At 40.5% G+C, this 15,496-nt stretch overlaps 1 protein-coding gene across 2 annotated transcripts in view; it reads right to left on the bottom strand.

Annotated features, from left to right (window-relative positions):
* Positions 1–15,496, bottom strand: part of atad2b (ATPase family AAA domain containing 2B) — a 125,325-nt gene that overhangs the window by 82,010 nt on the left and 27,819 nt on the right. For both annotated transcript variants that reach the window (XM_048530670.2, XM_048530668.2), the window contains exons 2-6: positions 14,338–14,504; positions 12,826–12,875; positions 9,623–9,776; positions 7,891–7,999; positions 1,117–1,246 (exon numbers count right to left, since the gene is read on the bottom strand). In XM_048530670.2, coding sequence (XP_048386627.1) covers positions 1,117–1,246; positions 7,891–7,999; positions 9,623–9,776; positions 12,826–12,875; positions 14,338–14,504 — 610 coding nt within the window. The remainder of the gene's footprint in view (positions 1–1,116; positions 1,247–7,890; positions 8,000–9,622; positions 9,777–12,825; positions 12,876–14,337; positions 14,505–15,496) is intronic.

The following is a 15,496-nucleotide window of genomic DNA, read 5'->3' as shown; positions in this document are numbered from 1 at the left end:
TTTCTTGATGTCCAAACAGTCATTATTGCATGGGAGCTGCACATGAAGACCTTGCAGAATTCCTATCACAGCCTACTCCAAAGAAATTGCCCAGGAACTTAAAGATTCTGCCAGGCAATTTATATATGTTTAAAACCATCCAAAACAATCCATTAAAATGGGAGAATTTTGAGGTTCACGATGAAATTAAGTAAATAACTACTCGGTAAAAGCTGTACCAAGAAGCACAGTCAGTAACTATTCAACTGACCCCATATTTACCTCACACACCCTCAACTACACTCTGATCAGACCAGTTCCATGTACTTCAGACCCTGACATGGAACTCTCTTGCCTCCACTGGGACCCAACACCTTACCTCACTCCAGGCCATACATCCCCTTTCCCTGCTGGAGATCAGAGCCACTTCTGCTCCTCCCAGGACTCAAACCCCACTTCCCTCCTTCCAGGCATGATGTGGTCCACCCCACTTCAGACCCAAGGGGTCTCCCACCTTGCGATGTGTTATCTTACACAAGTGCTACTCAGTTGGTACCCCTACCCTGCTACCCATCTAGCACCCTAAACTCAGACTTAGATACTTACTTTTTGATAGCAACTGTCGAAGTGGCAGTTTGTGATCAATTACACTGGCCAAACACGATTCCAAACATTAATCAAAGACAAAATATTTACACTGAGCTATTCACAGCATTATGATCAAATAAAAGGCACCACATGAAACAAACATTCAGAATATTGTAACTCAAATATGTGGTTAAGAGATGGTGATATACTTTGGTGCCCAGTATACTGATGTTCCAATGTGGTGAAATACAGGTTCAACATCCACACTTAACTCTCGATCTCAGTTACATCATTGTAGTGAAAATCTGAACAGAGGCAAGCAACTGCATTTTTCCCAAAAGGGCCTCAGCCAAAAAAGAAATCAACATCGTCCTCTCGTCACTCTTACAAAAATGTTGATTCCAAGCATAAAATATAAGTAGCAGCAGCAATGAAAATAAGAATAAAATATATTCCTTTGTTCATCATTGAGGATCAAGACGAGAGATGGCAAGTGAAACAAATTAAAAATAAAGAAAGCTTTACTCAAATAAAATATACATACTGTACCTTCACTTCCTTCTTCTTCCTCCTCCTCTTCTCCTTCACTAGCTTCTTCAACATGGATAGGCATTCCATACATGTTTCTTCTTAAAGGTTTCCTTTTCCTCTTCACACGGGAATACATATCCATATTTTCCTATAATTAAGGTTATAGATAGATTACCAAATGACAAATTATTACAGAAAAAACGCAGACAGAACTGTTACAAATTAATATTTTCATTGTATTATCAAACAGCACAAGTCTTTTCGTAGGGTGATGTGTTCTTCCTGTCAGACGTGGGAGATCAGAAAGAATTTGAATGTTTCTGGAGATGTCATCTGGAAGAAGTGCGCTTGGTTGTGAAGCCTATCAGACCACATGGATTGGTCAGAGGCAATGAGGAGTTCATAAGAGCAAGGGGGTGAGATGGATGGCAATTTCAGAGGGAGAAGATAAAGTCAGGTAGACGGTTGACCGCTAGAAATGGTAGATAGCCAAGCAGTGCAGGAGACTCCTGCAGCTATCCTCATCTCAATATGTATGCTGTTTAGTACTCTGTTAGCGGGGGACAGCCTCTCAAGGGAGTATAGCCGTGACAGTCAGGATCCTGGTACTGTGACTGGATCTAAAGTGATGACAGATATGTTACCTTCCAAGCCATCAATTGCAACAGGGGACTTTCAAGTCCAGGGCGCACACGGATGCTTGTGCGACAGTTAGCAAGACATTAGGATGGGGTGTTGTCTCCTTGGTACCAGGGTCAAGGGTATCCCAGAGAGGATGCAGAATATTCTCAAAGGGGAGAGTGACCAGCAGGAGGTCATTGTGCACTTGGTACTACGACATAAGCAGGGAAAGGGACAAGGCTCTGTAGAGAGAATACAGGAAACTAAGCAGGAGGTTAAAAAGGAGGTCCTTGAGGGTAGTAATATCTGGACTACTACCAGTGCCACGTACTTGTGAGAATAGCGAGGGGGCAGCACGGTGGCACAGTGGTTAGCACTGCTGCCTCACAGCACCAGGGATCCACGTTCGATTCTAGCCTCAGGTGCCTGTCTGTGTGGAGTCTGCACATTCTCCCTGTGTCTGCGTGGGTTTCCTCCAGGTGCTCCAGTTTCCTCCCACAGCCCAAAGATGTGCAAGTTAGGTGGATTGGCCATGCTAAATTGCCCATAGTATTCAGGGATGTGTAGCTTAGGTGGGTTATGGGGAATGGGTCTGGGTGGGATGCACTGAGGTCCGGTGTGGACTTGTTGGTCCAAAGGGCCTGTTTCCACATTGTAGGGATTCTATGAATAGGGATAGAAGGATAGAGCAGATGAATGCAGAGTTAAAGAGCTAGTGCAGGGAGCAAGGAATCACATTTCTGGACAATTGGGATCTCTTCGCAGAAATGACCTGCTTGAGTGGGATGGATTCCACCTGAATTGGAAATGGGCCAATATCATTGCAGGGAGATTTACTAGTGGTACTTGGGAGGCTTTAAACTAGTTGGGGCAAGGAAGGAGAAATCAAACTAAGTGAGAAGAGAGAAAAGACAGAGGCTGGTACAGTAGATAAAAGGAGCAAGGCAAGACAACCAACAGCTCGGCAGAGAACAAGGCAAGACTAATAAATTAAATCGCACTTACTTCATAAGAGGCCTGAAAAGTAAGGCAGATGAACTCAGGGCATAGTTAGGAACACTGGAGTGGGAAATCATAGCATTTACAGAAACATGGCTCAGGGATGGACAGGACTGGCAGCTGAATGTTCTGGGGTACAGATGCAATTGAAGGATAGAAAGGGAGGCAAGGAAGGAGGGGGAATGGTATTTTTGGTTAGGGATAACATTACAGCTGCACTTAAGTAGGATATTCCAGGGAGACTGTCCAGTGAAGTTACATTGGTGGAACGGAGAAATAAGAAAGAGATGATCACCTCATTGGGATTGTATTACAGACGCCCCAGTTGTCAGCGGGAAATTGAGAAGTAAATATGTTAGGATATTTCAGATATCTTTAAGAGTAATAGGATTATAATGGTAAGGACGTTTAACTTTTTAAAACATAGGCTGTGACTGTCATAGTATTTAGGGCTTGGATGGACAGGAATTTGTTAAGTGTGTACAAGAAAACTCTCTACACATGGATGCACCTATAGAGAAGGAGCAATAAAACCTTCTGTTGGAAAATAAGGCAGGGCACATGACTGAGATCTCAGTGGGGGAGCATTTTGGGGCAAGTGACCATAATTTTGTTAGTTTTAAAATAGTTATGGAATAGGCTAGACCTGATCTAAAAGTTAGAGGTGAATTTTGACAGTATTAGACTGGAACTTTCCTAAGGTGACTGGGGCAGGCTATTTGCAGGTAAAGGGATAGTCAGGAAGTGGGAGGCCTTTAACAATGAGATGAGATGAGATGAGATAATCAGAGTTCCGAGACAGTATGTTCCTGTTCATGTGAAGGGCAAGGCTGGTAGGCATAGGGGGTGCTGGATGACTAGAGAAATTGAGGCTCTGGTCAAGAAAAAGGAGGCATACGTCAGGTATAGACAGCTGGGATCGAGTGAATCCCTTAAGGATAAGGGGAGTAGGAGTTTACTTGAGAGAAGGAGGGTAAAAAGAAAACATGGGTTAGCTTTGGAAAATAGAGTTAAGGTAAAGTCAAAATGGTTCTATAAGAACATTAAGTGCAAAAGAGTAACCAGAGGGAAAATAGGGACCCTTAAAGATCAAGAGGGCCTTCTATGTGTGGAACCACAGGAGATGGGGGAGAGATGAAAATATTTCACATCCATATTTACTGCGGAGGAGGACAAGAAAGATAGGGAAATAAATAGTGATGTCTTGATAAGTGTCCATACTACAGAAGAGGTGGTGCTGGAGGTCTTAAAATGCATAAAAGGTACATACATCCCTGGGAGCTGATCAGCTGTTTCCCAGAACTTGGTGAGAAGGTAGAGAAGAGATTGCTGAACCCCTTATTGAGACATTTGCATCATCGAAAGTCACAGGTGAGGTGCCAGAAGACTGGAAGTTGGCTAATGTGGTGCCATTATTGAAAAAAGGCTATACGGAAAAGCCAAGGAACTATAGTGAGCCTTACGTCAGTGGTAGGCAAGTTGTTGGAGAGGATTGTGAGCGACAGGGTTTACATACATTTGGAAAGGCAAAAACTGATTAGGAAAGATGCTGTTAAACTTGAGAGGGTGCAGAAAAGATTTACAAGGATGTTGCCACATCAGGAGGGTTTGAGTTATAGGCTGTGGCAAATAGGCTGGAGCTCTTTACCTCTGGGGCATCAGAGGCCTTAAAGAGGTTTAGAATATCATGAAGGGCATGATAACAGTGAATAGCCAAGGAATTTTTCCTAGGATGGGGGAGTTCAAAAGTAGAGGGCATAGGTTTATAAAAAGGATCTGAGAGGTAACGTTTTCACACAGAGGGTAGTGCGCATATGGAATGAGCTGCCACAGAAAGTGGTTGAGATAGGTATAATTATAACATTTAAAAAGCATCTGGATGGGTATACGAATAGGAAGTGTTCAGGAGGGATATGGGGCAAATGCTGGCAATTGGGATACTGTCAGATTGGGATGTCTAGACAGCACGGACTGATTGGACTGAAGCGTCTGTTTTTGCGCTGTGTGATTCTATGCCTTTAAGTCTTCCAATAGTCAGAATTAAACAGAAAAACATCACTCTTGGAACAAACAAATATCATTACTAAATCAATTTAACCTAAACAAAGGCAACTGGGGGAAATCTACCATGAGTTCTCTCCACAACTCCCAGATGAACTAGTGATGCAAAACTCTCACTCAGTTAAAAACTGCCACATTGTGGAAAAGATCTTGATCAACCCAGTTGACAAGCCTATGAATCAGCAAATTTTAATACAAAACTTTAGGTTCTAGTACATATCCATCATCTAACAATACAAATAAATGATTAGTTTAAGAAAAAGCCATGTTCAATTGATACCTAGAACTCAAATTAAACCAAAGAAGTTAGTGGAATCTAAAGTTCAACTAATCATACTGAAATTGATAAGTAGTCTCTCTATCATGGTGACCATGAGCTATCATATATTTCTGTAAAGACCCATCTGATTCATAATGGCCCTTAGAAAACCTGCCATGCTTATCCAGTCAAGCCTACATGCAACTTCACCAACACAATGTGGTTGACTTAAACTGCCCTGTGAAGTAGACAAGCAGCCAAAATACCATAGGTTATAGAAGCAGAATTAGGTCATTCATATTTTCTCTGCCAATAGATCATGTTTGATTTGTTTCTCTCCGTAACTCCTGATCCACTTATTAATTAAAAGCTATCTATTTCTGTCTTAAATACACTCAATGACTTGGCCTCCACAACCTTCTGTGGCAGAGTTCCATAGATTAACCATCCTCTAGCTGAACAAATTTCTCCTCATCTCAGTACTAAAGGGTCATCCCTTCATTCTGAGGCTATGCCCTCAGGATCTAGTCTCTCCTACTAGTGGAAACATCTTCTCCACATTCACTCAATCCAGGCCTCTCTGTATTCTGTAATTATCAATAAGATCCCCCCCATTATCCTTATAAACTCCATCAAGTACAGACTCAAGAGTCCTCAACCATTTCTTATATACGACAAACCCTTTACCCCAGGATTTTTTTTTGTAAACCTTCTCTGGATACCCTTAAAAGTTAACACATCCTTCCTTAATTTCACTTTTTTTACTAACAAGCCAACTCCACTTCCTCTGCACATCTGCCTGTCCCTTAGATAAGGCGTGTATCCTTACATAAGGAGTTCACAGCTTTGACCCCCATTACAGCTCTTTCTGTGGTGACAACCATAACATGCCTGCTCATTTCAATCTGTAGTATAAGCTTATTTAACTTGTTTCATGTACTGTCTGCATTTAAGTACAATACTCTCAGTTTCCTTATCATAGCTGTTCCTGTATCTGCTATGCATGAAGTTACATCCTGACCCTTTCCATATTCTCTGTCCTATTACTTATTCTAGAAACTTTAATAATTTCTGCTCACCGCTCTCACACCATTCATAATTTTCCATACAAGTGAATCCCCCCCGCTCCCCCATTTAGTTTAAAGCCTTGTCCACAGTCTCAGCACTGCAATTTGCCAGGACTTTGGTCCCAGCATGATTCAGGTGCAGCCCGTCCAATTGGAATTGCTCCATTCTTCTCCAGTAGACTGTCTACCCCCCTGACTATACTATATCTGATTACAACCACATTTTTTTTTCTCCTCCTTGAATGACTCCCTGTACCACAATGCTATGGTCAATTCGCTCATCTACCACACAGGCCCCACTCTCATTCAAAAAGGAAGCAAGAATCTCAAATCTATTAGACAAGGGTTGTTTCAGCATTACTTCCTGGATCACTCTACCAGCATAGTCACACACTCCTGTCCCTGACCACTGACCAATTTGAGCTAGTTAATCTAAGAGGTGTGACTGCCCCCGAAACACAGTTAACTCTCCCCATCCCCATGTGCCGCAGGGTTTGAAGCTCCGACTCCATCTCAATCAACTCTGAACTGTATTATCCTGATAAAACAAGAAAGGTATTTAGAAATGAATCTAAGTTATGCAATCAATTAGGCAACATGATCGTGCATTTACAAAAGCTGCAAACCCAAATAAAAAAGCACTGATTCTAGCTCAAGATAACAAAGTGTGGAGCTGGATGAACACAGCAGGCCAAGCAGCATCTCAGGAGCACAAAAGCTGACGTTTCAGCCCCAAGATGCTGCTTGGCCTGCTGTGTTCATCCAGCTTCACACTTTATTTTGGATTCTCCAGCATCTGCAGTTCCCATTAACTCTAATTCTAGCTCATGCAGGACTTATCCAAGTAAAATAGTATGGCTCCAAGTTTGAGCTCTGATCTGTGCTCAGTGTCAGCAAACTTTTGAGCTATGAATCATCATAGTTGAATTTAATGATGTCATCCAACATCATGTTGTTTTCAGCAGGGATCTGGTTATTTTCGATTTTCTTTACCACCACACCTCACTAGCCCATAAATATGGAAGTCAACTGTGATTCATACTGTGTGCTAACTCACTACTAACTAAGGATCAAAACTCACTCCTGCCATGCACAGCTTGATAACGCCTATACACTCAGTCTATATACTGAACTATCAGGAGAAATACATACAAAAAGACTTTAAACATTGGTGTGAGGCTGAAAAAGCACAGCAGATCAGACAGAATCTGAGGAGCAGGAAAATCAATGTTTCAGGCCAAAATCCTTCGCCAGTCCTGTCAAAGGGTTATTGGCCTGAAACAATGACTTTTCTGCTCCTTGGATGCTATCTGACCTGCTACGCTTTATCAGCCTCACACCTATAGACTCTGGCTTCCAGCATCTGCCATCCTGATTGTCTCCAAACTTTAAACACATTCAATAATATTATTTTAACTTGCCATCCACTCTGTACTGTCATCCTCATAATCTGAGCTACAGTAAAACAATTGTATTAAAAATGTGTGAAAAAGCAATAGTGAAAACAAATAGAATGTGGACATGACAGAAGTTAGTGAAAAATTTTTGCTGGTTTTAACAGGTATTATGCAATCCATTTGCAATTTACAATATTCTTTTCAAAAGAAACCCCCCCCAGTTTGCCTGTGCTCATTCTTCTCCATTCTGAACTTACCACCTGCATTAAAGTATTCAAAACCGACATTAATCTGGCAATTTTAAAATCATACTTGTGCTGTGTTAAGCAAAAAGCTATATCTTCAGAATTATGCTCCCCACTGACTCATTAAAAGAGCAGATACTTACGAACTCTGTATCTGTCCACATCCTGAGACGCTCCACTTCGCCCGGTCTTCTGCTCTGTCTAATGTTACTAGTGATGTTATCCATTTCTTGCAGTACAGCTTCTGCAGTACTGGATTCACATAATACAAATACATTTTTTTAAAATTATGCTTTCAAAATGTGTCCCTGAATATTATGCACAAAATAAAACAAGCTAAGGAACTGGGTACGTCAAGTGTGAGGAATTGGAGTTTGGGGATGACAAGTCCTGATCACAATTTTGACCTCCCTGCTATAGGAAGCTTAAAAGGGTTCAGTAAAGATTTACAAGAACGTTGCTGGGGTTGGAGGGTTTGACCTCTAGAGAGACGGTGAATAGACTGGGGCTATTTTCCCTGGAGTGTCAGAGGCTCAGGGGAGAGGTTTACAAAATCATGAGGGGCATGGATAGGCTAAATAGACAATGTCTTTCCCTCAGTGTGAGGGAGTCCAAAACCAGAGGACATAGGTTTAAGGTGAGGGGAGAAAGATTTAAAAGGGAACTAAGGGGAAACTTTTTCACGCAGAGGGTGGTGCATGTATGAAATGAGCTAGGAGTAGTGGAGGCTGGCACAATTACAACACTTAAGTGGCATCTGGATAACTTTATAAAATAGGAAGGGCTTAGAGGTAAATGGGCTGAATACTGACAAATGGGACTAGATTTATTTAGAAAATCTGGTCAGCATGGACGAGTTGGACCAAAGGATCTGTTTCCATCCTTTACATCTCTATGACTCTTAATACAGGTAGTACCTAATGTCAAGGCTTGTGTGGGTATTTGATTTAGGCTTGGGACTTAAGGTAGCAAAGTTGGATATCAGAATTACAAATTGGTTCATGAAATAAGGAACTTTAAAAAGGAGTCAGGTAGGTAATGCAACCCTGGAAGCCTGAACACCTTCACACTGACGAGCTATAACTGGAACCACGGAACTGAAAGTTGCGTAGCAATCGTTCATATTGTTTGTGCCTGTATATATATATACACACACACACACACACGTTGTTTGGTTATGGTAGTGAACTTGCAATCTAAAGTTCAAGAAATGAAATCATACCTCACCAAACTGTGAATGCGAAGTCAACAAAATCTAGTAAATCTTGTCAGCTGATGTGAGGAAAAGATACCTTGGAAGCCATCTGCTGCCATAAAAACTACCTGACTTATGAATGTCCTCCAGCAAAGGAAATGATATAGTTGCACAATTTGACTCCAGTTTCAAGTACTTAATACCCTTTAATACCCCATAAAGTAGTCAAAATCTGCTCAGAACCTATTAGTAAACTACAGATTAAGCATGTGCTGTGTAGAAAATTATCATCATTATTTCTACACCACACGGAAGCACTACAATACAGAATGCCAAGGCACAGAAACCAAACCAAATATTTGTTTAAGGTATTTCGGTACACCTTATTTCAAAGCCAAATGTGCAGGTCGATGATCTACCAGTGTCATCTCTCAACCACTTGCAAGAAAATAGAGGTGCAGCCTGGATAATGTTCCTTCTAATCTTTGCTTTCTTGATTCATACCTGACACCTTCTTTTGAGAAAATGGCAAATAATTGATTTAATAAACAAACACTGAATTCTCCCATTTTATATATTAAACAGGGTTGAACTCACCGCTTACAGTACGACCTAAAGAAGACAGAAAGATACTTTAAATGGTACTTCAAGGTAATGGAACTACAAGACAACTACGATACCTGTTTACCAGCTGATCAAACAAGAGGCTTTGGTTGAGGGTTTCAAATTTATTTCTCCTTGCTCGACCACTTCTTCTAACCTCTGAGTCACCATTCATGTGAGTATGGTCCCCATCCTCTTGGCTTTCACGTCGACTTCCAGGATTTCTGAGAACTTTTGAGCAAAGGATCAACGTCAGTTATGAGTTGATTTACATATCTTGAAGTGGTTGTACTTAATACATAGATATGTGATGCTGTTGAAAGGCAGATGCAGTCTGTTGCAAATATATGTTTTAAATGATAAGTGGTGGGAGATTGAAAGCAGAGATGAGGAGAAAATACTTCTCTCAAAGGGTTGTGAAATTCACTACTCCAGACTGTGGTGGATGCTGGGACAGTGAGTAAATTTAAGGAGGAGACAGATAGATTTTTAATTAGTAATAGATTAAAGGGGTTATAGAGCACAGACAGGCGAGTAAGTTGATGCTGCAATGAGATCAGCCACAATCATATCAAGTGGCAAGGCAAGCTTGAAGGGCTGAATTGCCTTCTCCTGCTCCTAGTTCTTGTGTTCTTTTTCCAATATCTTATCATTTAAGAAATACTCCGCACATTTGTTTTTTTCTACCGAAATGGATAACTCATTCTGCCACATTATATTCCATCTGTCATGCTCTAACTATTCACTCCTCCCAAAGCCACTTTATATTTTTCTTACAATACACTCTGAGCTTCGTACTATCTGCAACTTTGGATCCCATCTCCAAATAACTGATGCAGAAATTTTGCTGTTTTCTTTCCTGTCCCCAAATTAAATAGTGACATCTGCCACCTTCTAAACCCAGGAAATGTTTAGCGCCTATGAAATTTTGGAAGATAACGACCAAAGCATCAACTGCCTCTGTAGCCACCTCCTTCAACTATTCCCAGAAAGCAGACCATCAGGTTCTGGGATTTATCAACTATCAGCCCCATTAATTGTTCCAGTGCAATACTCTTACTGATGTTAATTTCCATCAACTCCTCTTGGGTCTCAGCTTCTAGGAGATTTATGGTATCTTCCCCTGCAAAAGTAATAATTTTGCCCCTCTGTCATTTCTCTATTTCCCACTGGAAATTCTCCTGACTGTCTGTAATAGACCAACATTCATTATTGTCAAACATCACCTTTATATGCAGCTATGGAAGCTTTAACAGTCCATTCTTATGTTTTTTGCTAGTTCGTACTTACATTCTATTCTCCCCCTTCAATTTCAACTTCTTGGTCTATCTTTATTGCATTCTATAAACTTGCAAATCCTCAGAAGTTATTATTTCTGACCATTTCATGAGTTTTCTTTCTACCTTTAATAATCCTTAACTTCCTTCAATACCCACATTTTACTCACTATTGAGTTTTCACACCTTGAAGGAATGAATGCTTAGTTGCTGCGTCATGCAAAATTCTTTAAACACTGTCCATTGCCTACATGCCTTTTACTGTATTTTCCCAATCCAGTTTAGCCAATTTGTGCCTCATGCCTTCGCTTCTTCAAATTTAATACCCGTGCTTCAGAACAAATGACCTCATTTTCAAACATTACATAAAATTCTGTCAGGCTATAGTCACTCAAGCTGAAAGATTCTTTCAGAAAGTTATTAAATAGGTGTTTTTCCATTACATAATACCAGATTATAATAGCATTTTTCCTAGTTGGCTCCTTGAAATAACTGTACCAAGGCCAGATCCCATCACCAAGACACCCTTTATTTATTAGGGCACAGTGCACTGGTTGTGGCCAGCCAGCTCGGAGTCAGTCCTCAACTGAGGAGATTCTAATCTCCTGATTATATTTTGTTTCCCCCCCAGGGCCGTGGTAGGCATCCGGTTCGTGCCACCATCATTCATCGCCTTAAAGCAACAGTGCTTGGTCCCGACATTATGCACGAATTACAGGATGCTCAGGTGTGCAGTGGAATCCTGTCTCCGTGTACCCCTGTTCAGTAGGAAATTCACATTGGCCCCAGGATCCCGAACCACCCCTGGGTGCCCGTGCCCTACAACCGTGCTTGTGACTTGGACTTTAGTCACATGAGTGTTTTTCCTGGTGGTGGATTATCAACAAACTTATTTACACAAATGTAATCTCCTGGTTATACTGGTCTGCCAAGACTTTCCTGATTGGGGTTGTTGACCTAGGCCCAAGAAATTTGTAGTCAACAAGGTCTTCCTGATCCCAATCACCACACTCCTCAACAAGCAACTCTGGAAAATCAGCCCCAACAGTCGATGAACCAGCCATCTACAACTTTGGTGTTCAGTTAGTTTACCCTATCCAATTGCAGATTAAGTCAGCCACGATAACTGTGTTGCTCATGCTACATTACTCTCTCATTTCACCATTAACACAATGGTCTGCTCTACCGCCACTATTTGGTGGCCTATAATTAAAATTCAAACAATGTCTGCCGCCCCTTGCTAATTCTTAGTTTCACCCAAACTAATTCCACACTATTTCTAGGATCTGAGATCCTCCCTGATTGAGGTACTGATCCCATCCTGTACTATCAGTGCAACTCCAAATCCTTTTCCTTCATGGCTGTCCTTCATAAATGTCAGATATCCTTGAATATTCAGTTGTGCGTCCTAGTCACCATGCAGCCATGATTCTGGAATGGCAATTAAATAATACCCACGTATCTCTATTTATGCCCTTAGATGATCCTTAAATTACTGTGAATGCGGTAAAACTAAAAATGTTGGAAACACTCAGCAGGTCAGGCAGCATCTCTGGAGAGAGAAACAGACTTAATGTTTCAAATAGACGCAAGTCACTCAGTTCCTACTTCTTGAAATTTTATGTACAATATGGCACTTGTCATGATGGTCAAAATTAGATCTGCACATCAGTGCAAAAGTAAACAGCAGGAGAAGCAGCACAGGAAAAGAGAGGAGGGAAAATACAGTGTAATCAAACACATCATTTCAAACCCTGTTAGTTCTGTCTGTTGCTGGAGCAATGCTATTTAACTCCATATGTTACAGAGAGGAGACTATACTCTGCAGGTATGATTTTTACTAGTGTAACACTTGTGATTACACTTGATTCTCGTAGAAAACAGATCTTTCTTGACCAGGTTTTTCTTCAGCTCCAGGAGCCAAGCCTAAACTGAAAATATATCCATTTGAAATAGTGTCTACCCTTTAGACACTGCCTTTCACTGCATTATAAGCAACTTACCCAAACTACTGTGGCCATTTTGCATTGAAGCACCTGCGCGAGTAGTTAACCTGAGAAAGATAAAAATAAAAATTATTAGTGTAGTGTGGAAGGAAGATTTATTCTAAATTGGCAGTAGTCCATTAACTGGAGTATCATTGCGTATCTTGAAATATTCATTAAAGCTGCAATGATTTTAAGCCAAATTCCAGTAAGTTACCGAAGGTGGTAATAATTTTGATAAATTGCTCTGGAGACAGAAAACATCTCTTCTGCTCTTTAATAGTTTCAGCATTCATTTTACTTACAAACAACAAGTCCAGCAACATTTCAGTCTCCGAACCACTTCTGAGCTGGTTTATATTTTAGTACTCTTCTCCTGGATACTTTTCAAAGTAAACCTGTTCAAAGATGTTACTACACACCACTGCAGCAGTTGGGACTTGAACTAGAGTCTTCTCGCTCAGAGGTAGGAATACTACTGCTACACCACAACAGCCATCATTCACACTTCTCTGCCACTTGCCAATTGATAGCGGAGCTGCTGTGCATTTAATTCTTGCATGGTGGCGTTAATGGTAGCTTACGAGTGTAGCAATTGAACTCACATTCAGGCTCCAAGAATAAGTCAGAGATTTTATAAAAATAAATCATGTCAGCCATGTAGTGCAAGTACAATTTGTTTGTGATGTTAACAATACAGAAGATCTAGCTGTAGTTGCTATGGTTATCACTGGTGCTCAGTGCTAATAGCACATGTACAGCTGTGTTTCCTTTTAACTGACAGCCACTTGCAAGCAAGTTGGAGAAGTGGCTGGAATTTATTAAATAAATTCCATGTATGTACATAAACGAGCAATTATTTATTCTTTTTAAGCTGCCAGTAATAATATGATCATTAAGAAAAATGTATACCTCAATTTGGATGTTTTCACGTGAGTTGGAAGAATTGTGTACAGTTTCATCATAACAAGGATAGAAAAGTAATGAAAAAGATGAAATGACAAAGAAGATTCATTGGAACAATAAGTGAATAAAGGGTTTGGTTATCATGAAAAACAAACAATAAAAGGAGACCTCCATATAGTAAAGGAAAGAAATGTTAAAAGGCAACTAATCTAACTTAAAACTATTGAAGCTTTTAAAAGGAGGCAAATAGTGAATCAGTATTTCTACTGGTCGAACAAACAATTAAGAATGAGTACTAGAACCATAAAAGGTTAAGCCAAGAGAAATAGAAGGCAAAGATTATCAATCCCAGTTAGTTATTGAAGTTAAAAAGCAATAAAAACAAGCTTCAAGAAGATATGGAAAAGGAAATATAATGAAGGAACTAGGCTTTAGTTCTGCACTATGAAACAAATCATCGTCAACTATGTCTAAGTTTGAAATTTTAAGTTTAAAAAAGGATCTTCCTTAACAAACTATACAATTAGCAAGATAATCTCAGGAAATGTAGCACAGCGGTATTGTATTGGTCTCTCAGGTCTTCCTATAATCACTAGGATACAAAGAGCTATGAATGCCTCTCACCTGGATTGCCTTGTTGAGCCACACCATTCTTCGGCCGGACCACTGTTATGTGGACTGCGCTCAGTTGAAAGATCACTCGAAACTGGGTCAGCATTCCTTCGCCTCAGTTTTGCCGGTGGTTCTGTCTGGCTGTCACTTAAACTTGCTTCATCATTACCAGCATCCTGCTGTAAAAGATAATATTTTGCTTTCAGAAAGTTGAGGCATTGTTTGCCAAGCTTCAATGTGAGAGGGGAATAACAACTTTAACAGTCTACTTCTAATTATTTGAATGGATATTTTCCTGCTTACAGCCAACAGATCTTTAGGAACGATTGAAATTTTCATTCCTATCCTGCCCAATTCAGCATTGGCCAATAAATAACAAATATAATTTACAGTGGACAATTATGAAGTTATGGGATAGGAAAAAAGTCAACCCGAGGAATGTGTAACATGATAATTCCAATTATTTTTCTTGAATTAAGTACACAAGCAATTGCATTCTACCACGAATAAAATGTTTCAAGGTAAAATCTTGTACGAAGTTGCACCTAGATAGAAAACTGTGCTGACACACAGGAAGGAATGGAACCCTCATCACCACTGTTATGATTTGGCTTTACTCATTAATCTCTCATACAAGACTTCGTCAAAAGCCTCCCGAAAGTTTCAGTGTCTGAGGAGTCAAAATGGTGAAGGCCTAGGTTCAAGTCCCAAATGCTCCAAAAGGAATGTTGTACCATCTCTGAACTATTGATTAGAAGCACACTGAAGAACTAGGGCTCTTATGGTGCCGTAGTGGTTTCCTAACTCTGATTTAGAAGGCTTGGTTCAAGTCTAACCCACTGCACAGCCTTGTAATAATATCCCTGTGCAGGCTGATTAGAAGATATCTACCCTGACGATCTAGGGCTCTTGAGGTGCAGTAGTGATGTCCCTGAGTCAGGTGGTCTCGGTTCAAGTACAACCTCCTCTAGAGGTGTGTAACAGTACATGTGATTAATTAAAAATCCCTACCAGTGAAACTCCTACATGCAGATATCCAGAAGCTAAGATAACTGACCTTCATGACCACAGCCATCATCCTTTGTGCCTCGGATGACTCTAACCATCAGAGTTTTCTCCCAATTCCTTAATGGGAAGGGCAGTCAATCTCACCTCATCTCTGGAATTCAAT

The sequence above is a fragment of the Stegostoma tigrinum genome, chromosome 4, assembly GCF_030684315.1.
Source record: "Stegostoma tigrinum isolate sSteTig4 chromosome 4, sSteTig4.hap1, whole genome shotgun sequence".
NCBI lineage: Eukaryota > Metazoa > Chordata > Chondrichthyes > Orectolobiformes > Stegostomatidae > Stegostoma > Stegostoma tigrinum.
This window is presented reverse-complemented; position numbering and strand designations above follow the sequence as displayed.